Source organism: Triturus cristatus, chromosome 3_1 (genome assembly GCF_964204655.1).
Source record: "Triturus cristatus chromosome 3_1, aTriCri1.1, whole genome shotgun sequence".
Lineage (NCBI taxonomy): Eukaryota > Metazoa > Chordata > Amphibia > Caudata > Salamandridae > Triturus > Triturus cristatus.
In genome coordinates, this window is record NC_140583.1 from 907461977 (window position 1) to 907487620 (window position 25644).

Consider the following 25644-nt stretch of genomic DNA (forward strand, 5'->3'; position numbering starts at 1 on the left):
TTGCACCCCCTGGAGTTAGAATAGTAATTTTTACCCCTATACTATCCAACACTTACCCTACTGTTGCACCCCCTGGAGTTAGAATAGTGATTTTTACCCCCATATTATCCAACACTTACCCTACTGTTGCACCCCCTGGAGTTAGAATAGTAATTTTTACCCCTATACTATCCAACACTTACCCTACTGTTGCACCCCCTGGAGTTAGAATAGTAATTTTTACCCCTATACTATCCAACACTTACCCTACTGTTGCACCCCCTGGAGTTAGAATAGTAATTTTTACCCCTATACTATCCAACACTTACCCTACTGTTGCACCCCCTGGAGTTAGAATAGTAATTTTTACCCCTATACTATCCAACACTTACCCTACTGTTGCAACCCCTGGAGTTAGAATAGTAATTGTTACCCCTATACTATCCAACACTTACCCTACTGTTGCACCCCCTGGAGTTAGAATAGCAATTTTTACCCCTATACTATCCAACACTTACCCTACTGTTGCACCCCCTGGAGTTAGAATAGTAATTTTTACCCCTATACTATCCAACACTTACCCTACTGTTGCACCCCCTGGAGTTAGAATAGTAATTTTTACCCCTATACTATCCAACATTTACCCTACTGTTGCACCCCCTGGAGTTAGAAAATTAGTTTTTACCCCTATACTATCCAATACTTACCTTAAATGCAATTTAATATTATGCGTTGTAATGGTATGCGTTGTAAAGGTAGTTTTTAAAAATGCGTTGTAGTGTCATGCGTTGTAAGTGTAGTGTGTTGTAATGGATTATGCGTTGTAAAAAATGTGTTGTAAGTGCATGCGTTGTAAAAGTGTGCGTTGTAACGTCATACATCCAGTGAATGGACCTGTCCTCTCTCTAAACAGGCTCCTGAAACAATTGAACATGTAATTTGGATATGCAAGTGATTATATGTTGCAATAAACATATTAACTTTGTACAAAGTCTATTAAGGCGAAGAATATATACTATTGCAGAGACAATTGACTTTTGTTTTTTTAGTCAATGCTAAATGACTATGAGCAAATATGTTAAGTACCTGCAATTACTGGCTAAGACCTACAATGCCAGTGGCAGGTGGGATGACCACCTCACTCGAAGTCATTACAGACATTGGGGTATATTCTCAAAGGTAAATGTACATGTGTAGATTTACTCACAAGTTAACTTACTGCTCCACGTAGTAGTATCTTTATTGACATCTGCCATTTCCGAGAGTGAATATACAACTAGATACAGTTTTAAATGTCTCCGTGCTCTCAAAGTTTGGAATGGAGCATGCTAGAACAGGATTCAAGAGAGTAAAGTTAGTAATAGTAACCTTTCACATTTAGGCAGAGGTCTCCGACACGGGGTGGAGATCTTTCTATGGTAAAGTATGGGGAAAAATAGTAAGGTGTAAATAATTAATAAAAAAGATTACACCTATTTTAATAGTAGATACAAATATAAATTAACTTAAAATAACTATTATTAGCTTAGAACTAAAAACAACGTATAGCACATGCACTCACCAAAACTAAATGCTTAATAAATATTTAAATTAAATATAATAATTGAATGTAACTAAATTATTATTTAAAATGCTAGCATTTTTATATTTTATTATGGTTTAGTAATTTTTATTAACATGATGTGTATTATTGCAATTTTATTAAATGTTTATACGTTCTATTTAATTATATTTAAGCTAAAAGTTAAATATTACTGTGCTCATAAAAATGTAATTTTATTTGATTATAACTTGTAATACATAAATATATGTATATATGTATATGTGTATATATAACATTTAAAAGTCACATTAATGTACTTTATTTACCATTATTTCCTATGTGGTGATATTTTAAACTTGTCCCTTCATTATTTTGTTTTCTATGGGTATGTGTTGCAGTTTCTTTGAGTGGCTATGCATAGTGCTGAACTTTCTCCAAGGCTCGGCTAGAGTACATTTAAAACAGTTTTTGCATCCTTTTTCACTGTAGTAACTTTAGAAATGCAATTTGTGAATAAGCAATAGCCTTACCTTTTTTTGGTGGGTGTTTGTATTTGAAACTCCCTTCCTAAACTCCTCCTTACCCCTCCCTAAACCCCTCCGTACCAGCTCTTAGTCCCAGCCCATTTAATAGTAAATGTTCCCTACTTTCCCGCATTTACTACTACAACCTATTCCTATGCTTGCGGAGATCTCCTCAATCGTGGAAGATCTCTCTATCTAAAGGTTAGGAGGTCTTGCAGATAGATATGTCGATAGGATTCTGTAGCATGTGAGTGCTGTCTAGTACTACCATTGCAATACTTCTAAAGGTACTGATTGTGAAAAGGTCCCACTGTGTCCATTATGGAAAATTTCACTTCCAAATCACTGTTTTCAGGTGTGTTTGTTAAATTAGTTCAATGGAAGCAAAGCAAGTTATATGTATTATAAAATTTTGTGTAGTTTGAGTCTTGTACTGGTGACAATTACCGTGCATTTAATTCATTGTGTGCTATTGTAAATGGGAAATTATTATGTCCAGATTGTACATTTTATGACAATACAGCTTGACTGTATTTTCGTCAAAGAACATGGCTGTTGAAGAGCTGTTTATGTAAAATAACCATGATAACATTTAACTGTTTGATCTCTTACAGGTATTACATTAGCAATCAAGGCTTTCCAGGGAGAAGAAATCTTTTCAGGTAAGATGCATGGTTTTCAAAATAAAATACTGATATATTCATGCAGAGATCTTTAATTGAATATGTTTAACTATAAAATGCTGACATCTGTTATTTGATATGCTTTATTTCTACTTAACTGCAAAGTGACCCTGAATCCTTTTTTTAAGTGGAAATTTGTGATTGCCCATAGGAAGAAACCAGTATTTTAAGTTTTAAATTTTTTGCTGTGATTACACTTTGCTGTTTGTGCATTCGCAAATGGGTTTGCATGCAAAAACGGTTGTACATCTGGCTCCATAACTCTTATTGGTCCAGGCGCATGAAATGAGTGTGAAAATAAAAAATAATATTATGCGTGTAAAGGGGTGCAAGTGAGACCTCTTGAGATGTTTACAATCATTATACATTGTACATTACATCTCAGTGAGTATTTTATTTCTATTCCGAGCAATTGTATGAGTGTGTAAATAAGATAACGAGGGGCATGTTAGAAGGAAATGTTGGAGCAAGGAGCTGTGCCAAATTTGGCAGTGCCACGCTCTACATTTCTAAAACACAGGGTTGTGCCATATTTACAACAATACAGCGCAATCCTGTGTTTACCCTAGCACTGGCGCTAAAATTAGCTGCCTAGTGCCAACACAGGCACTCTTGCACCATACTGAGTGTATATGTGCAGGAAGGTGTCCCTTCCTGCACATAAACAATCAAAAATGGCGATTTGTTACTTCTATGTTTGCAGCATACATTAGAGTAGCAAATCATCATTATTTATTGGTTGTTTATGTGCCAGAAGGAACACCTTCCTGCACATAAACAACCAATAATGTTGTGTTGCTCTTTCTATGTGTGCAGTAGAATGCAGCACACATAGAAAAATCAAAAACGTGGAGAAATAAAAGTATTTCTCCTTGTTGTGCCCTTCATATGCCTGCTATTTCATGGCATTCATTTTTGGCGTTGCCTCAGATTTACACAACCTTGTAAATCTGGGGAAGCATCAAAATGCAGTGGGTGTTGTGGTTGAATGGCCACAGCAACACCCATTGCACACTCTTTCATGCAAAGTGATGCATGTAAAGGGGCTGTATTTACAAGGTGGCATTAAGCTTGTAAATATGGAGAAAGGCATAGTGCCACGAAAACGTTGCTTAAAGTGATGTTCTGGTGGTGCTATCCCCTAGTAAATATACCCTTGAGACTCTTAAAGCACCCATATTCAAGAGGAGTGTTTCAGATCTATCATGCAGGTGATATTTGGGGTCCAGTAATAGTTCCTACTCCATGTAGGCATTACAGCAAAACAACATGTTATAATTTGATGTAGTGGGTTTTACAGGTGTCACATGATATTTAATTGTTAAGCAAATGTGGTGACCAGTGCTTTCAAAGGAGAAGGCCAGTTTATGGTTAGAGGTCATTAATATATTTCAATACTAGAAATAGGAAAATCGATAGTGAATTGTTGTGCTCTGCGTGCTGCCTGTCTAATATCTATGTTAGGAGATGTTCATATGTCATGGTAGATTTAAACATTTGCGGATGGAAAAAACTGCACTTTTCTGAGTGATTCACGAGGAGAGTGACTGAGGTCCATGAATGGGCTGATGTAGTACTTTCCCTCGCAATAGCCACAGGAATTAATGAGCATCTTCACACAATGGCAGGGGAAATCTAGAATAGATCAGAGAACACCATGGAAGGTAATTTTTCAACTACACTTGGAATAGTTCATGTTTTTAAAACACAGTCCCAAAAAGTTGCAGCAACCATGATAGAACTAGCAAGGCACAAATATAAAACTAACTTCACAGTGCAGTAGCTGAGTACTATTACAAGCTGCCCAATACATGTTTAACAGTGCAACAAGAGAATATTTGAAAAACGTTTGAGAATTCCTCTAGAGATACACAGTCAATGCAATGGTATGGTGTTTGTACAGACTAGTGAGTGCCTAGGGGAGACACAGTAAGAGTATTTGCACAAACTGACAATCTGGGCCATTGTAGATATTGTGTTGAGTGTGGAGTCTAACTACTCCCAGTTGTGTATGACCTGGGAGGCAAGAATACAGTCCAATGTAGCACACACCTACTGAATTGTTTGAATTACTTAACAGTGTGTTTGTGCATTACCGCTTTACTTGTTGTCTGATGTCCATTAACATTATTCACTGCTACTGTTTGTTAGGCTACAATGGAGGGTGACTTTTTGGGATATTTTATTAATGTTGAGGAAGTGTTGAAATTAAAGTGAAGAATGTGGTGATAAAAACACCCGGATACATTTTACTGTTGAGATCAACCAGTAGTTTGTCTGTCCATGAGAAAATGAGAATGCAGTCATATAGGAGGAAGATTGAACATGTAGCAGATTTGCAGGACCAGAATCAGGCATCAAAAAAACATCTAGTACTAAACCATTTACATGCACTCTATGGTTTTGTGTGTGGAAAATGTGAACCTAACAACAACATCCCTGTAACCTTTGTTTTATAATGAATTCCTAAGGTTTTTAAAATTTTATTTCCTAACTATAATATCCCTCAAACCTTTGTTTTCTCTGTGAATTTCGATGTTTTTTTAATGCTGTCTCCTAACTAAAAGTCCCTTTCCCTTTGTTTTTTTCAGTGACATAGCGTAGGTAGTAAACTGTTATGAATTGTAGTGGGGTCTCATACAGTAGAGTGGAGTGCTGTGTCATATAGAAAATTGTCGAATTGTGGAATAGAGTGTTGTACAATGGAGCGTACATTTATAGAGAGGAATATAGATTTGGACAGTGGAGTGTACGAAAATACAATGGAGTAGTAAGTCATAGAGTGCCATAAACTATGGTAGACATGTATAGAGTGTAGATATATAGAGTGGAGGAGAGTGTCATACAGTGAAGTGAAGTGGCGTAGAGTGGAGTGGTACATTCCACTATCCAACTCTGTACACCACTCTATATCTGTGCACTCCATTGTACAACACTGTATTCCACAATTCAACACTTTTCTATTTGGCATAGTGCCCCACTCTACTGAATGAGACCCCACTCCAATTTATATCAGTTTACTACCTACGCTATGCCGCTCCACTCCACTCCACTCCACTCCATGTCACTCTAATCTTTGACATGCCAACGCACTCTATTGTAAATTAATTCACACTACGTTATACCACTCCACTTGACGCTGCTCCATTAAACAAGACTTTATCTCACTCTATGCTACTGTACAACAATGCACTCTAAATAGCTCCACTGTTTGACACACTACTGTACTCTATGGAACTCCACTCTACAACACTGTACTACACTGTATGCCACTCTCTGACATTTTACTCCTGTCTATACCCCTACACTCCAAAGTACAACACTGCACTATACAGTAGGCTACTGTACAACACACTCCTCCACTCCATGCAGCTCAATGGTACTCTAGTCCAACATACAATACTGTGCACAACTCTTTGTATGCCACCGCACCCTACTTTAGTCCACTCTACTCTGTGACATAGTACTCTACTCCACTCCACTACCCCACTGTACGCCACTCTACTCTACACCACTCTATGCCATTGCACTAATCATTGCCAGTCAACTTAAATGTAGTCTACATCACTTTACAATACTGTACAACACACTGCTATACTCTACTGTACAACTCATATTCCAATTTATGACATTTCATTCGACTTAATACTTTGCCACTCCACTCTAGTGCACTCCAAACCATTATAGTCTATAACACCCCACTCTACTCTGTGACACTTTACTCCACTCTTCAATACCACTCCAGTGTACTTTTAATCAGTATCCAGAAGTCATTGACAATGACCATGCCCTGCAGGTTCTGAAGGCATGAACACCGTAGCCAAGCCACAGTCAATTCCCACCACCCGTTGGCATGATCTTAACCATGCGTATCATTACATTTCTCAATAAATTCAATGCAATATTTCCAAATATAATGTGAAGTTTTTATTCAAATATCAAATACTAATCTATGTTTACAAATAGCCTTACAATTCCTTGAAAACTGTCAGCTAAAAAACTTACAGTTTTGATTAGAGGCAGTGATACATTTTCTAGATGCTCTAGAACAAGGCCTGGGTAATAGGCATTCTAGACCATTAGGCACTAAGGTCTTTGTCAATGTGCCGAACTGAGAAAGATAGTTGGACTGCAACCACACTGCAACCAGCAGAGAAGTACCTAAGTATGATGCGTTTCAGGTAATAAATTATAAATCTTGTGAAATATCACAGGTATGATTAGTGAAAGGCAAATCCTCTTTCATATTGTAAAGGCACATCAACAACACTAGGTAATGATAGATACATTTTAAAGGTGTATTTTAAAATGTAAATCCTGTCATAGTGAGCACAGTATGAATTGTAACTATACTAAAAACAAACTGTATGGTAGCGGTAACATTTACAAGTAACATGAACAGCAGAAAATATTGGAAAATATTGGCTGTTTAAGTTGATATAAATCCTACGCTCAAATGTTTGGCTTACTAAGTGAAACTCAGTACCAAAAGAATATCTAATTGAAGTTTCAAAGATGGTTCCCACTCTCACACTTCTTCCATACAATGAAGCCATTGTTCAATGAAAAAGCATTGTCTGGTATTATCGTCTGGATGGAAAGAAGGCTAATAATCTGCTAGCAAGTGAAGGCTGAATGCCCCTCTGTTAGGCCTTCTGCAAAAGTCAGTTAAGCAATTTTGCATAGCCTGTTTCTTCTCGGAGTCCTTGCATAAAGCTCTGCTTTTGCCCACAACACTCTGTACCTAACATATGTAACATTATCTGTTGATTGTTGAATCATTGAGAAAAAACAATTAACAGACCTGATGCCCTTTCATTGATTTCCAGTGTGAAAGCACGCTCTTTGAATTATAATAATAAATGTGAATTGGAATTATCAACTTCCATAAAACTTTGTTAACAACTTTGTTCAAGACTTGATAATAATTATTTTAGAAGAGACAATGCAGCTTTGGATTACAAACTGTTAATATATCCTAGCTGATTTATTATGATGTCGCAAAGAAAAGTGACCTATAACAAATATGCATTGTATTTTATTCATTCATACTAAGAATGATTAACATATGAAACCTATGAGGAGGTACCCAGATGAATAAAAACATGATATTTATAACATCTGCAATCCGTAAATATTTTGCGACTGAATATGGTATATACTCAGTCAATATTGGCCTGGTGGTCCTGTCGTTACTTAAGGGCCCATTCAAACTTTTTGAATTACATGGAGTCACTGACCTCCAAAGCATGCTTGATGTTCTTGATATGCTAATGGGACTCCTAAAAGGTCGGTAAAATCTGAGTTAGCTGAGGCCAGATTTGCCCACTCAGAGACTCCACAACTAGGATTATTTCCACCTAACTGATGTCCTTCTGGTGAAAGGTGCAACACACTGCAGCTGGGAAACAACACCCACCCACAGGTAAGGCAGGGGATGTGAGGGGCAATGCAAGCGAAAGAACAGAGGTTCGGGATTGAGAACTTTGGAACCATGCACAAAGGTACTGGCTAAAGGGCATCGTGGATGGGAGGGATAGAGTGTGTCGCAGAACTAACTAATTTGCTTTTTATCTTAATTAACTGGGAAATGAATCTGCTATATTACTTTTACATGTTTTTCAATACTTGTGCCTAAATGTATCAAGACTGTTGTTATAAAGGAAACTATGTAAAAAAAAACAATCACCACTTTATTTAAGAAGTTATACATAACCAATAATTTATGATGTTCATTAAACCATTCACCTAAAAACTTCGTTTTTCTCATATTTTTCATAAGTGTATAGTCTCGTGTAACTACTATAAATACAATTGCTTCACAGAAGGTAAGTTTAATTGAGAAAGGTCTTGAATGAAACTTTAGGGTACCAATTAATCCTTATGTCGAACTCAAAATCATTATTTATTGATGTGAACAAACACATATAGGTCTTCCTGTTATTTGTTTCCTGGGTTGAATTTCACTTTAAGAGGATCTGGAACGTTTTCAACCCTTGGGAATACTTTTTGGTGTTTGGAATTTGAAGCAAATTTCTCTCACTCTTCTCTCCATCTCTCCAATGGCTCTTTGGGTTGTAAGTGGTACAGTCCATGCACCGACTAATGCTGACATTGACACTGGGTTAATGCAGAACTGTAGCAAAGGCACAGATCACCTGACCTGCAACACCTGTGTAGGACTGGGTGAAGTGCAGGGATTTTACAGATCTCTAGAAGGGGAGATGTCCTGAAAGTGTGTTCTTGTGGGCAGTACATCTCTCATCATATAGCTCTTTCAGTCTCACACTTTGCCTCGAGCTCTCTTTACTTCAGCCTGGCTTGGCATCTTCATCCAGGTTGGTCGGTATGCTGTGCTTACTTTTCTTGCTTCTTCAAATGCACATGTTCTCTCCTTCCAACATCTGAGGGATGCCTAAATGACATGTTCATCATAATGCACTTGAAGTGAAAACAAATTATGTTCCTTTTTCAGAATAAACCTCAAAGAGAGTTCAAAAATTCCTGAATGTCTCACTTGCCAATTGCGGCCAGAACGATGCCAATACTATTCAGCGTCCTTCAGCAAGAATTCAAAGTTTTACCAATTAACTTGCAGTGGTAAGCAGGCACTCATCTTCTGCAGAATCTCATTTTACAGTGATTTGGCTTCCATGTATCCTGCAACATTATATTGTAAGACTATATGGTGTCCTATAACAACTTTCAAACACAGCAAGATAATCAGCAAAGAATGCTCAATTCAGTCAGTATCGAGCCCAAAGATATATTTTTTTCTTTACAATAAAAATCATTTTCGGTACTAAGGCCCCCATTTAAAATATGTACAAACGAGCCCCTGTGCTTTGCTTAGGCTGGCTTCTCCGGTTCACCAGCTCCTTGCCAGTAACTCTACCTCCAAACTATTTCGGTAACGTGCAGTCCACAGTGTTGGTGAATTTGCTGGTAGCTTTGGCCTTCCTGACCTCAAAGTTGGCTTCTGTTATCACCATGAATAATAAATATTGAGGGCTAATTCACAAAGCTGTTTGAGCATGTAAGTCCAAATGAGGCGCCCAAACCCATGGATTTGTGACTAGAACCTACGGAAATGACGTAATACTTTTTGGCGGTGAGGCCTGGGCCGTAAAACTCCCCTTACTTGGTGGAATGGTGAACTGGATAGCTTCATAATGGATGCGTGCGTCAGGGCAGTGAAGAGGTCTACCTACAGGGAATCATTTATATTGTCGAGAAGAAAAATTTAATTGCACACAGGGAAAGTAATTTCACTATACACAATTTTACTCTTTGTACAAATATGAGTGCAAAAAAGCCTGGGCAGGGTTGAATTTCATATTTTGCTAAATGTATCCAATGGCTACGACTAGAAATCTGTTATTTGCACCGTATTCCAGGCAAACTCTAGGGCCCCTAGTAAATTACATATTTTGAGAAATCACACCCATGCAAGGTTGTTGGCATAGTGATGCACAGTTCCAATTTTTCATTGAATATGACCCCTTGGCTCACCTATGAAGTGTTGATATATAAACATTATTTGCGGTGCTAAGATTTGTGTCATTTTTTTATTGCATAAGCTTTCAATAAAGACATTATAAAAAATACTATCACATTGATAAACACCTTGTCATATTTAAATAAAAGGTACTTGAGAAATAATGGAAATGTAAAATCCTCTGATACTAGCGCTGGACACTTGGGGTCAGATTTACTCTTTTAAGGTAACTTGTTGTGCTGCGTTGTGTGCCAGGGAGAGAACAGGAACACCCCACGTCATATAAGGTGTGGCACACTTCTCTCCCAGCACTAGCACAATGTGTTCTGCCTATCACCAACGCAGACACCCTTGCATCATAGCGCAAGGGTGTCTGTGTTACGGAATGAACTGTTTTTGTGCAGGAAGAAATGCATTCCTACACAAAAACAATCCTTAGAGGCATATATTTCTCTTTCTTGTGTGCTGGAGAATGCTGCACACATGGAAGATGAAGTAACAAGGAGAAATACAGATATTTTTCCTTGTCATGCCTATGTCGGGTAGGCTTCTTTTCAGCCTGTTTAATTTGTATAGGTTTCTCTTATTGGACTTCCACTAGCCTCTCAGCAGCAAATATGTGGCTGCTGAGGTCTTAAGAGTAGTACGTAGGGTCTACTGTGTGATGGCACTGTAAACGTTATGTGACATCTATCTCGGTACAGCTGGCTCACTGATGAATCAACACCCAAGAGCAAGGCCTGAGTGAAGAAACTTCTTAACATAGGTTTTCCCACAAAATAACTCTAATACTGCACATGATAGTCAATTTGCAGGCACAATATAAGTTAATGAAGGAAACACCAGGATCTTGCAAACGTGTGTACATCAGCTCCTGGTTAAAATACAGATGCCTATAATGGACCTGTCATCATCTACAACATCTTCAAGTTTAACACCTAGAATGTATCTAAAAAGTGGCTCTATGCAATAGCTGCACAATTGAACCCAGAAACGCCTAGCTCAGTCCAGTAAAAAGCGACCTATCAGACTCCCGCCAAACATAACAAACAGATAGAGATAGAACATTGGGCATCAAAGAATCTTTAGTAGGCGATGAAATCACAAGCCTACACTAATAAAATATATGGCCAGTGACCCAGACCTCAACTCTCCAGAGTTTCCCAAACTTCCACCAGTTTGCCATTCCAAATGTTGCACCTATTCCAAGTTCCCCATGTGATCTAAATTGCTGTTAGGCCTGGCAGGTGTAAATCGATTTACTACTGCAGATTTCTCTGTCATGAGCGCGGAGAAATTGGCAGTAGTAACTCCAATGCAAGGGGTTGAACGTTGTCTTTATAAGGCGTGGTTTAGCGTGTACGTTTGTGAACAGCTAGAAACATGTATGTTCGCAGTTATTCACACACACTGATCCTTTCCTGCCTGTAAATGATAGGAAATTTACTTGAACCAAGGTCTGTTGTTACACTTTTTCCTGGATATGAAGGGGGATGGATCACAAACAGGTTTGATGGCCTTTAGAGAAGGGCTTTCTCCACAGAGAAAAATATTTTCCAAGTGGAGATAAAAAAGAAAAAAGATGCATTTGCACAGTGGGCACTATTCTCCCTGTGCTTACATTTACACTAATATATCTCAAATAAGTGCTACCATTAACCACACAAAACTGAGATTTCTGAACTCTTCCGGTGTTCATCAGATTTCCTTTTACACTCTATGATAGTTGATTACTTTGAAGGGTGCGTATAGGCATGAACAATCTTCTTTGGAATCAACAATATAATAATAAACCCACCATATGCTTACAGTTAAGTAAATATAACTACTTTACTAAGAAACATAGAAAAAGAGCAGTTAAAAACACTGATTATGGTCCTTGCGTTTATCCTATGAGTTCAAAATGACATCTCAATAATATACAAATAATGAGAAAATGCATAGATAATTCATTAGGGCAGCCATCAACTTGAACTATTACCATACTTGTAATCTTCTCTTTCTAATATTTGTTTCAAATATAGAAGATCAGGTAAGAGTTTATCCTCTTTCCATCACAAGGACCTTCTAAAGCATCCCTGTCAATTTTTCAGCACTGCTTTTCATTTGTAGTCTCTTTCACCAGTATCACACTAATTTAATTAGCATTCTGAATATGATAAATGTGCCATCTTGTCTGGAATCTACAAAGACATTTTAGAAGTACTAGAACTTCATTTTAACTTACTCTTAGTCATAAATAGAGCCAAATTCTAATTTATAGGCCATATGTGACTAAGTACCTTAAATCCCCTAAAATACAGTATAAAGTATCATGGTAAGTCTATACATCGTATACATATAAACCTAAGTTTGCTGTCATTCCTTATTTTTATGATTCTCTCACTTTCTTTTTGCCAACTATGTTACCTGTTACCCCAGAAGTAACATCTCACAGTCTGCATATCTGTTGCTTATAAGGCAGCTGTCAGATTCCTAACAAATAATTTTTATTTTTCACTAATAGCTATCCTGCTATCCACTGTAATGTCCCGACTGCCTAAATGATTGTACAATGAAATGTTCATAATCATAAATATTAACATCTTTATACATTATTCACTGGGCTTCTTATGTGAGTGCACTGAAACACAAGGGTAACAATCCCTCCCATTACTATAGCTTTTGTGTACTATATCTACCAGTCCAATTTGTTTGGTCTGAAACATTGTATTCAGGAATGACCGTTGATTCAGGTGGAAAATCCATCCTTTCCAATTTATAGATACATAAAGAAAACTCTATGCTAAGCAGGGGGCCTAGGAGGCCAAAGAAGAGTTCAAATTACTCTTCCAGCAGTACGCCTGAAAACCTTTGTTTGTTTCTACTTCCCAGAACATTTTTACATGCTTTTTGTAAATGGGTCCCATTTTGTAAATGCGAACGAATGCAGTTCACGAATCAGAAGTATCCTTTTTGTAGCTATCAGGCTAATACACACTGCTGGACAGTGATGCACTTGAATCTCTCAGGTAACAATGTTATCAATCTTATTAGACCAGAAGGCAGATGTACTAACAGTTTGCACCAGGACTCTGCCCAAAAAGAGACACAAAGTAGCAAAACATTTAGGTTTTTAGTTTACTAGAAAGATGCTTGGAAGTAGCACAAAGCAGATCTTTAAGTTGCTTTACATTACTTTGCATCAAGGAAGCATCTCATGGGTGGTACAAGGGCATTCGCATGCAGCGACGCAGGGTTTTTGACACAAAACACTTTCAGTTAACAATAGTGAACAGGGTTTTGCACCAAAAAAAAAAATGCCTCTCTAAGGAAGGCATAAAAAAGGAGAAAAGTTTTTACTTCTCCAAACCTTTCCGAATTCGCATCTGTTCTCTACTGTATATAGATCCAAAGTGTTAAGAGTTTCAGAATGTGTCTAGCCATAGCGTTTTGTACTGGAAGGGTACCTTTCAGTACAAAACCTAGTGCACACTCTGGTGCAAAATTGTGTGCAAGGTGGTAGGCATCATGATAATGTGTGAGTGCTAGGGAGAAAGCTGGATAGTGCCATATCTTAGTAGAGCTCTCTCCCTCTCATGCAACACAGCTCAACAACTCAGTGTACGGTAAAAAAGTGGAAATTCAGTTTCCAATGTTGGGTTTTCTTGCCCAATTTAGAATGAGACTCTCAATGATTCTCTGTATATTATATCATGCTTTGATTTTTGCCATGGTTACTAAAAGTATCAAGTGCAAACAAATTATGCATCAACTTGATTTCATTTATAGGTCCTGGAGTGCCCATATATACTCTCCACAGGAGCAGTGACAAAAAAGGTAAGTGCCTTCTACTCCTGTATTTCGATCAAACATAACTAGATGGAGGCAATGCACTGAAGTGGGAAAATATTTACTCCAAAATAAAAAGTATTGTTTCAGCTTTTGTGATCTTCCAGTAGTTAGTCTTTTTATGTGTGTATTACTTTTTTTCAGCTGTATAGGTAAAACTGCAGTTGGCTTGTAATCAATTAGGAAATCAAGCAAACAGAACAAATAACCAATTGACTGAAAGTCACATAAGAGATGGATTGAGGAAACGATGTGGTCAGAGAAAAAGAGAGAATTTAAATGTTTTTGCTCTCATGGTTCGTCAGATAATTCACATGTGCCTTTGACAGGGTGATACTATATGATGTTGTCGATGTTTGCAAATGATTGTGGAAATTAATGAACGTTAGACAGAATATTTCCAGATCAGGGAACAAAAATGTGAATGTGTACTCATAAGTTAATATCTTCACTGTAATAAGACATACATTCATAAAAATAAAGTGATAAGAAGAAAGTGAATAGATCTTGAAATGTGACACAGTCAAGCTTGGGTCCCTTAGTTATAGAGCTGGGGCTGTAATTATTGTTTCCCGTGTGTCTTTTCAGATACTCAGGTCATATTCGGTGTTCCATAGTGTTTTCATTGCAAGATACTTTTCAGAGCATACAGAAAGGGATCTATGTGAACTGCATAATACAAAAATGAAGAAAATAATTTGCAAGACAAACCAGTTATGAAGAACATCTCTGATAACCACCCCAACTCGAACCCCAACATGTAAATTAATTCCTATCTTGGAACATAGGGCCTAGTTATGATATCAGTGGGACCGCCACTGATAGGCCGGCAGCGGTCAGGGGGAAAGACCGCCACCTCCGTCAAGATGTAAGATCCTGTCGGGGTGATGGTCAGAATCCTTTCCCTTCAATTGAGGCGGTACCTGCGTAGGCGCCACTGTTGGAATTAGGATGTGCCTTTCCAACTGGCAACTCAGCGGGGGCTGAGAAAAAAGGGGGGCCCCAAAACACGTTTTCCCCATGTTAATTTCCATAGGAAAAATTGGAACAGGCTACAGCCCGAACTGATTAACAGGATTACACCAAATTTGGCAACAAGTTAGTCTTTGGTTCAGAAAGCAACCTTTTTTTTAAGTGGTGCAAATCCGTTCAGTTGCTGAGTTGCTGAGAAATTAAAAAAGAAAAATATCGATATCTGAGCACCGAGGAGGAGTCGCAACCCCTCCCGAGCGCGAGCTGACTTCTGATTGGCTGCCAACACTCCAAATCAGGAAGTGTTTGCAGCCATCTTGTGACTCAGTAACAGAATCACAAGAAAAAGGGTGAAAAAAGGTTGAAAAACAAGAAAAGGGGACAGGGTAGAAACATCCTGAACCCCTAGGCCTACTGAGGGGGTAAAAAAAAAGATTTTTTTTTAAACTGTAGAATTTGTGCTGGGTGCGAGAATCCTGCAGAGAAAATAAAAAAATAATGTGCTTTGTTATTGCTAAGCCCCCGGTTGGGCCACCTCCCCGGGGCTTTCGGAATGAAGGGGGGAGTGCGCAACCCCCTCCTGGAGCCCTTGATGACCTGGGGATCGGCACCCCCAAAGGCCGGCTCCTGCAATATCCCGGGGTGCCCACTTCAATCAATCAAAGCAGAGTTTGCTGTGGCAGGGTGGGAGCATGGCTCCTGTCCTGACATAGCAAACTCTCCTTTGCTTGATTGAAGCAAGAGCAGGTAAACTTGCTCTTGCTTCAATCAAGCAAAGCAGGATTGCTTTTTCACAAGGGGAGCTGCATGTCTGCAGCTCCCCTTTTGCAAAAGCAATGCCGGCTCCCGCAGGAGGCGGAGAGCCGGTGGGACTGTTGGGGCATTGGGGTTCCCCCCACGGTCCCCAAAGGAGAGGCCAGGCCCCGGGGAATGGGATCCTCCAAAGGGCTAGCAGTGGCCCGGGAGGGGGGCCACGCGGCCCCCCCTCTAATTAAAAAATAATTATTTTTTTTAAAAATGGAAAGGCCGGCCCCGGGGGATTGGGTCCCCGGGGCCATAATTGGCCCAAAAAGGGAGGCCACGTGCCCCCCTCAAAATAATTACAAAATTAAATTTGTAAAAGGTCTGGCTATGCCCCGGAGGATGGGGTCCCCGAGGCCGAAATTGGCATCGGGAGGAGGACCATGCGACCCACTTCCCGATTAAAAAAATTATAAAAAGGGGTCAGGCCCTGGGGGATGGGGCCCTCAGGGCCCAAAAAATGTAAAAGAAGGAAGGCCACACAGCCCCCCTTGTAAAAAAGAAATTACAAAAAAATGGCACCTAGCCAGAGGCCACGCCCCCTTTCTCCACCACTCTGCAAACGCGCCCCCTGGCACGTTGTTAGTTGGGAAATTAATTCCACTTTAATACTGAGGGTCCCTGGGAGCCAACTAGCCCACCAGGTACCTCCAGTATGCGCCACAGAGCTGCGTTGCAGAGAGTTGGTCTGAGGCCATGCCCCTTTTCACACCACTCTGCAAACGCGCCTCTTGGCGCACTGCTGGTGGGGCGATGAGGTCCTCTTGTGTCCTGAGGACCTCAGGACACAAGTGGACTCCATGCATATATATATGTATTTACACACACGCACACACACACACACACACACGCACACACACACACACACACACACACGCACACACACACACACACACACACACTCACACTCACACCCTGAGCTCCCAATAGGAGTAGGTAAATTGCTTTCTAACATTCTTAAATGGATTTTATCAAGAGAGAAAATCAGGAGAAATCTAAGAAAAAGCAGAGCTAGAAGAGCTCTATTTTTTGCTTCAAACCATTTTGCTCTCATGACCTGTAATAATATTAATGAATCTATGTAGAAATCCGGGTCCTGGAAGACAACAAACCATTGGAAACGAAGTTAGGTGATATCCAGATGCCTTCAACTGAAAACAAAACAATTAAAGTGGCTGGATTTGGTAAGTTAAGTGGGTGTGAATATTTATTTGTAAAATATTTTTTATTTGTACATTTGGTAATAGCTATATTCTTAGTAGAGACATCTATCTAGTAAACACACTTTAGAGTGCAATTTAGGATAAAAAAATTACATATTAAGGTTCTTATTTCAGTGTATAGGAGGGGCACCACTTCTCAAGGGGGCTGCAGACCTCCGTATTGGTGAAATAGTCACCATTTTTGTCTGTTCCACCTTGTGGTACCACAGTGACACCTGGGGAATATATTATATATATATATATATATATATATATATATATATATATATATATATATATATATATATATATATATATATATACATACAGCACATACAGCACAGCAGATCTTCAACTTTGCAATAAAACGACTATCAAATGTAGAGGCATAAGCATGTCTTTGATGAATCATGCTATAATATTGAATTTTAAAATTATTTTGAACTCTCCCATTAATCATATAAATCCCAAAGTTTACTACATTAAACTGCCAAATGTTTCCACTTAGTGAATCATTTGATTAACTGATGGGCTCCATTGCCTTTTAAAACTTGTGCCACATTGTTTTTTCATCTTATTGCTTGCTTCATTCCCTTTACATTCTTCTAAATGCTGCTTTATATGATTTTCTAGCTGTATGTGGTAGGAACAGCTGCAGATGATGAAATCACTTTTTTCTCTGCCTCACCTCTCCCTGCTTTTGTCTCTCCCTGTCAGCATCTTCTCTCTCTCTGTCTCCACCCTCTGTCTACCTCTCACCTCTCTCATCTTAGGTCTGACTAAAGTGTGCTTTAGCTGTCTCGATCACTTTTTCTCTGTGCTGAGGCAGAGAATAAAGTGTAGCCCCCCTCAACTATTTGTTGCTGTAAGTATCATTCAAATATTGATGAACACGTATTCATTAGCCTTAGCTTGATGACACCTGTAAATCGTGTAGCATGGAGTTTTGCTTTTACATCACATATGACCATTTTATTGCTGCAACAGATTCATGAATATACAAACAGAGGGGCACTCTATTTTATGTCCTGGTTACCATTGTTATGCATATACATTGATATATCAATTCATTCAGACACTTTATGCAAAGGCATTCACCATCTTGTAATGATGGTAGCCAAAGTATCAAACAGCTCATGTAATCCTAATTTGCTGCGGCTAAAGAAATGTTGTTGTTATATATGTGGGCACAAGTGCAAGGAACAGAAATGGGAAAGTGTACTTCTGTTATCTCCCTGCCCACTTCATATTCTAGCTATCTCCCTTTTCACTGTGTCCCATTCTGCACTAACAATTGTCGCACTCTTTACCGGCTCACCTTCCACTACAGCAGCTTCCCTTTGCCCACGCTCACCAGCTACCCTTGCAATAATGCCTGTTTAATTTCAGAATAATTCTATGAGAGATACCAGCAGTGGCAGGGGGGTGACATTTGAAAGTGGTGAAGCCTAAAAATTCCAACAGAGTGACCTGTGGCAATCAAGCATAGCAGAAGAAAAATTGAAAAAAGAGTTGACAAATTGTGCATTAGCAAGGAAATTTGAGAAAGCAAGAAGGCAGTTGTGAAAGTGTAGTTGTGACATCAATAAAGAGATTTCACATGCTAATGATGTAGGTAGCTGCTTATTCAGTATAACCACTGAACTTCATATTAGACTTTCAGATAACAATGCCGACTACCACACAGATTTCCTTATTTATTGATATACCTTTTTTACAAATGAAGTCTTCTGAGGAAATACAAGTTTTTTTGATTTGTTGGACTTGAATAGGGATTCCTTTGGATCCGTAGTTTTATTGTGATTGAAGCCATCAGCACATGGCGGTCATTCAAGTCCAGTAAGAGAAAATGTATACATAGACTTCGATTACAGCTGTTATTTTTTTTAATTTAGATTTGTGGTACCAGATGATTCTCCCTCCTCACTTTGACAGATCAAAGAAGTACCCTCTGCTTATTGATGTGTAAGTAAAAGCTACTCAAAATGACATGTGCGTTGAAAATAAATGCCACAAACAAGGTGGAGAAGCGGTGTAAAGCAATACCTAGTCCGAGGTCATTGGAAAAATTGAGTTTAAATAAATATGTATATATTTTTTAAAGTGACGGTAGTCTTTTTTGCTATTCAATAGGTTTCTGAAATGTTTTTACCAGGGAAAACTGAGTTTAGTTATTTGCACTTATAAAAGTAACACAGTGGGAGATATATTGTCTGCTTGGCTTACCAAACCCTGTCCACTTTGTGTGTAAGGTGTTGCACTTGTTTTGATGTACAGAAAAATTGAACCATTGGAATTAATATTATTAATATTATATAATTTCATCCAATAAGATGGTGTTTTTGTAAACTATACTTAAGACATCATATTTTAGTCAGGTGATATTTCCATTGACCATATTCTGACATATCACAAGTATTTCTCACTATTTGAGTGGACATTATTCACTGGTAACTGGAACCTGAAGTCATCCATAAACTGTATAAGTTCCAGCCCCAAATTGCAACCGGTGTAGGCGCAGCTTTTTGTTTTTTATAAATAATATAATGTTCCTGAATATCAACTTGTCTATTTTTGGAAATATTTTCTTTTGCCCTTATGTAGTGTTTTTCATTTTTGGGAAATTAACTAAATGTGTTTTTAATTATCAGCTTGTGATTTTCTGAAAGTGCAATAATGTCGTCTTCCAATATCATTGAGTATTTTCTTTGAGGCACACATTTTCTGGAAGTATTATCCTTTCCTTCATTTTGCCCTCAATCAATCATCAGTATGCCACTTTAGGAATATATTCATTTTATACCCACATCCTTGGATTTCATTTTCATTTACTACGACTAGTTCTTTTCTAGTATATCTGCTTTTTACTTTCTTAAAATGTGTTAACTTGAACTCCAACTACTGATTTTCATTTTCAGTAAATATATTCTTTTTGTCCTAAATATAGCATGTGATTGTAAAAAAATGAATAATTTTTCCCTAAGTATAGGATTATGTTTACTCTGTATACTTACTTTGGTACCTCTAATCTGGGACAGTCACTGCCTCTATTTCTCGGTTTAACCATCATATGTTAACTTTCACTCATTTTATGCCAATATAGAGACACATTTGGTAAGTCCTCGTATTTCATGCATTAACTCACGTACACAAATGCTGCCGTATTTGCCCAATTACATCTCATATTCATATTGCCACCATCATATACCAAGACCAGCTTCATAAATCTGGGGTGATCCTCATGGGTTCTTTGTTCAGTTACAGCCATAACATGCCCTGCTGACGCATGACTTTTCAATGTACCTCCTCATATGCTTATGCACATCGTCACATTTATTCCCATGTGCTCATATATTCATATGTCACTATCATATACCAGAAGCAACATTATATGCCCAGATTCAGCTCCACATGTAAATACAGCCTTGTTCACACATGTAGTTTATTATTTTTTCACCTGCCACCAACATATTCGAAGATCAGCTTTCTCAGGTTAGCCTTGATCAGGTTTTTCTAACCATCATTTTCCAATCTACTGCCTTATTTGCCAATGTACTGCCTCTTTCACTGATACACGAGAATGATTCATTAGGAAAGGATTGTGATCCCAGGATTAGCCTTGTATGTCCAGCACGGGCATGTAGAGCCCATGTTATTATACAAAATGTTTACTAAGAGTCAACATTAACAAAGTAATGAGCATATTGAAAATCTATTTTAGGTATGCTGGCCCTTGCAGTCAAAAAGTGGATCAGGTTTTCCGAATCAATTGGGCAACATATCTTGCAAGCACAGAAAACATAATTGTGGCAAGCTTTGACGGAAGGGGAAGCGGCTATCAAGGGGATGGGATAATGCATACACTCTATCGAAAACTTGGAACAGTAGAGGTGGAGGATCAAATCTCAGCAGTAAGGTGAGTGCAGCATTTTGATATCTATCTTCTATGCCTTAACCCCTTCCCTGCGGGGGTAATTCCCCCGCGGTGCGGGGGGAGGGCCGCAGCGCCGCTGTGCTTGTGACGAGCTCAGCTCATCGTGACTCACAGCGGAGCTGTGCCCATGACGAGCTGAGCTCGTCAAGACCCCGCCCACTGATTAATTCTCCCACACAGGCAGGGAATTAATCGCGCGTGGGCGGGCCGCGGCTGTTATGACGAGCTCAGCTTGTCATGAGCACAACTCCACTGTGACTTATGACGAGCTGAGCTCGTCATAAGCATGCAACGGGTTAAAATGTACATTTGAAAACAGAATAACTAATCAGTTATTCTATATGATGGTCTGTGTTGCGTGCTCTACTTCTGTAAATTTAAATGTAGTTTTTATTTCTCATGCATGCAGGCTGTGATATGATATTTTAGCAAGATCATTTGATGGATTATAGGTAATGATTCTCGTTTAAACATTGTCAGGCCGGCCACTTTATCTCTGTTGTAGTGGACATCGCCAGGTGGGAACAGATCTTCAGTTGTTGCAGACATATTTCCCCAAAGTGACTCAAGCATACGTGGTGTGAGTACCTTTGGAGGGAAATAACCCATGATGACAGGTTGAGCATGTGATGCCACCAAGGTGGATTTATTATAATTCAGGACAGAAAATTATCTATTTTCACCAGCATCAGGTCTGACAATAGGGTGTTCTCAATGGTGTGGCTCCAATATTTGGTCTCTGCTTTCCCCTATTCTCTGATAATACAGTGGAAGGCATGGGTGAGACGTCAGAACATCTGCAATTGTTTGGCAGAGGTCCTGTTACCACCCTCCTCTAAATGAGATGAAGTCCTTAGGGTCGTTATTAGCACTTTGAAGAATATTCTATTCTTAACATTGTAAAGATGTTTATGATAAAGTAATTATGCTTTCTGAGTGATAAGACAAAACAGTGCCTTGAAGTAGGATGCTCAGGGTTCGGTAACATGAATGCAATAGGAATATTTGTTTTTTCACTTTAGAGTCAAGTGATATTGGTGGAATAAATATAGTGCAATTAGACTACCTGGGTTGAATGTGTTGTGCTCAACAAATCAATTTGAGATAAACTAAATTTGTAATTTCATGTCATGCTGTGTTACAATTTTTTCAGGGATGCACCAAATACGTTAAGATATAATGTAGCTGATTTCTGTGTATATGTAAACTACAGCTTTAAAACATATGATAATGTTGTATGCAACTTTATTAAACTCAGACACATGCAAAGTTAAAGACTTTTAGAATGTTTTTTCAGCCCACAGATACATTCTCATTTTTCTGCATAATATGAATAATGTTGTTAATCTTTCTTTAGGCAATTCATTAGCATGGGCTTCATTGATGAAAAAAGAGTAGCCATTTGGGGCTGGGTAAGTTCCTATTCTACTTAAAATGTTTTATCAATACACTTTAGGTTTCCTGTCCAGTTCTATCTGTTTAATTGTAAGTTCTACATTTTCCAGTGCTTTCTTTCCCCTTGAATATCTATTTAATGAGTTGCCTCCTGTGAGAAAGTGGATTAGTTGGGATGACTGGTAGTTCACCACAAGTCATAATAGCACTATTCTTGTTAGGCCCAGTAAAGGTTGGGGTAATTTAAACCTGAGCTCAACCCCTGGAAGCTATGGCAAAGAGAAGGCAGTCTTAACTAACATAACACAATAAAACTCTTACTGCAATTTATAAAAATATAATGAATATTTTAATGAACAAAATAATACTAAAATGTCATAAATCCAGTAAGGGGAAAAATAGAAATTAATTTTTAAAGTTTAAATAAAAATATCACCAAAAAGCTCAAAGCACCAACGGCGACCAACTAGTCATGTTAGACCTTGAAAAGGGTAAGGTTTGAGGCCAACCACGATGGAGCGCGGGCCAGACACAAAGACCAGGTTGGGAGAAGACGAAAGAGTTACTTTTAGACTCTGAACATTTTCAAGAAGGTAGAGTCCTCAGCTGGCAAGGCTACAGGCTGGAACCGACGATGGGCACACTGATGATGGGATGGTAAAGAACAAAGTGTTGGGGATGCTGGCAACAAAGGCAGGAAAAGCTCAGAGCAGGAAAGTCCAGTGTTTGTCTCCAGGATGCCGCCAACATCAATTGGATGCACTTCAACATCGCGCCCAGTGAGGATCTGTTCCTTGGGACTCAGGGCCTCATGTAGGTAGCGAAATACCGGTCGGTAACGGCCGATTTTCGGTAAATATGCCGTTACCGACCGGTATTCAGACAAGTGAGATGTAGGAGTCCAAAAACCACTTTTCGGTAAATATGAGGCGGTAAATACCGATTCATAGTTACCGAATTCTAAAATACCGATTCATATTTACCGAATACATAATTAACGAATCGGTAAATATGAAGTGGTAAATATGAAGTGGTAAAAATTTAAAATGACATGTAGGAGCAGTCGGTAATTAAGAAATCCAGGAAAATCGGTAAATAAGAGTCGGTAATTAACACGGATTGAAAGCAGGTGGTAACCATCAACAATGCACATAAGCAATCCCAAAATGCAACAGCGTGGACAACATGGCCGCCATGTACGTCATTGCAAGGCGCCTACGTCTACAGGCAGCAGGACTGAGGGTGTGGCGACGGGAGGAACAAATCTACAGACAGCGCATCACACTATTACAGCTGACTGATGCAGAGATACATGAGAGGTACAGGCTACACCCCGAAACCATCATGGACCTGATAAGGGACCTGCACCCACTCCTGGACCAGCCAACAAGAAGGGCGCACGCCATACCACCACATGTGCAGGTGCTCTGCAGCCTACATCTACTGGCATCCGGCAGTTATCAGGTGGTGATAGCTGCGGTGGGTGGTGTATCCCAGAGTTGCCTGTCCCGTTTCTTCAGGAAGTTCCTGGATGCCATGATGCAGAGAATGCACCACTACATAAGCTTCCCAAACACACAGGCTGCACTGCAGAAAACAAAAACAGACTTTTATCACATGGCACAGTTCCCCCATGTCATCGGCTGTATTGATGGTACACACATCCCAATCTGTCCACCAGCTGATACAGAGCACATCTACAGGAACAGGAAGTCCACCCACTCCATCAATGTGCAGGTGATCTGTGATGCAGGGAACATCATCACAGATATTGTTGCAAAGTTTCCTGGGAGCACCCACGACTCTTACATCTTCCAGAATAGTGGGATCTACACACGACTGAGTGCCGGCGAATTCGGAGAGGGATACCTGCTGGGTAAGTAACAGTGACGCCCCTTGCAACCTGCAAATCAGAGTGTATAGAGGCATGTAACTGATGGTTCCCTTTTACTCATCCAGGCGACAGTGCATATGCATGCCGTTCATTCATCCTCACTCCCTACCTACACCCAGCAACCCAGAGTGAGAGACGATACAACGTGGCCCACAAAACAACACGCAATGTGGTGGAGCGCACGTTTGGACTACTGAAGAGCAGGTTCCGCTGCCTCCACAAGAGCGGAGGCGCACGCCAGTACAAACCCATCACCTGCTGCAAGATTATTGCCACTTGTGCAATGCTGCACAACCTTGCCACGAAAAAAGGTACAGATGTGGAACTAACATATTTTGAGGACAACGAGGATGAGTCAGGCCAGCCAGAGGGCAGCGCAGCTAGAGTGCCAACTGCAATCGATGGGAGAGAGAGACGGGCAGAGATCACATGCAACTATTTCTGAGTAAGTGAGGGGACACAGCGAGTTGTGAGAAGTCATGACGTAGTTTAATGTGGCACCACGCCATGAACACATGAACAGGCCAATCTGGCAATATACCATCTATACAAGGAGTATGTCCAGGGTTACGTCACCCAATGGGAAGTGGCTAAGCAGGGCCACATCAATGTTTGCGCATACGCGCTGCAGTGGTGGATTGCACGGCCTGTGCATCCTCACTAGAGCCAACCCCAAGCCGCCTGCTGCTCCTGCGTGCTTCGGGGACGGGGGGTGTGATGCTGCTGCTGGTGTCGATGCTCTCCGCAGCATCCCCTGCAGCAGTTGTTGACGCCTGACTAGTCAATAGCACCCCTAGTGCACTTGTCACCTGCACCATCCCCCGAGACAGGTCGCTGCAGCACTGTGTTAGGCCCTCCTGCATCGTCACAGAGCGCCGGCAAAGTAGGGAAGTCGCAGTTGCCAGACGGTTGAGTGCCCTGCTGGTAGTGTCCCTTCTCTGGCGTTCCCGGCGCCGTGCTTCGATGTCAGCATCTAATTTGCTGCACAACTGCTGGATTGACTGGGACATGTCCCGAATGCCCGCAGCCATGCCGCCAATGTTTGTGTCCATGTTGACTAAGCTTGTCTTCATCACCCGCATGTGCCTCTGGACTGACATAACTGCCTTTGATTGCAGGCGCTGTTGCTTCAACATTTGGCCCTCGAGCCCCAAGAAGACACCATGGCCGTCAGTGGGTGCTGGTGGACTCTGGACACGCGACCTGCGGCGCCCTCTTGCTCCCGTCTGTGCTGCCTGTGAGGTGTGGGGCACAGTGGGATGGCTCCCTTCCTGGTGCCCGGTGCGGTCTTCTGGGCCCATGCTGTCGTCTGACGAGGTGTCGAAGGCTCGTAGCCTGGCTGCTGGACGCCTCCTCATTCTCACACCTGCAAGCGGAGATGTGGCCGG

The 25644-nt window shown here is 40.0% G+C and overlaps 1 protein-coding gene across 6 annotated transcripts in view; it reads left to right on the plus strand.

Annotated features, from left to right (window-relative positions):
- The window catches only part of DPP4 (dipeptidyl peptidase 4), a 554733-nt gene that overhangs the window by 431529 nt on the left and 97560 nt on the right, over positions 1 to 25644 (plus strand). For all 6 annotated transcript variants that reach the window (XM_085645431.1, XM_085645429.1, XM_085645433.1 and 3 more), the window contains 7 exons: positions 2661 to 2708; positions 9205 to 9329; positions 13999 to 14046; positions 16917 to 17015; positions 18929 to 18998; positions 20755 to 20949; positions 22325 to 22379. In XM_085645431.1, the coding sequence (XP_085501557.1) occupies positions 2661 to 2708; positions 9205 to 9329; positions 13999 to 14046; positions 16917 to 17015; positions 18929 to 18998; positions 20755 to 20949; positions 22325 to 22379 (640 nt within the window). The remainder of the gene's footprint in view (positions 1 to 2660; positions 2709 to 9204; positions 9330 to 13998; positions 14047 to 16916; positions 17016 to 18928; positions 18999 to 20754; positions 20950 to 22324; positions 22380 to 25644) is intronic.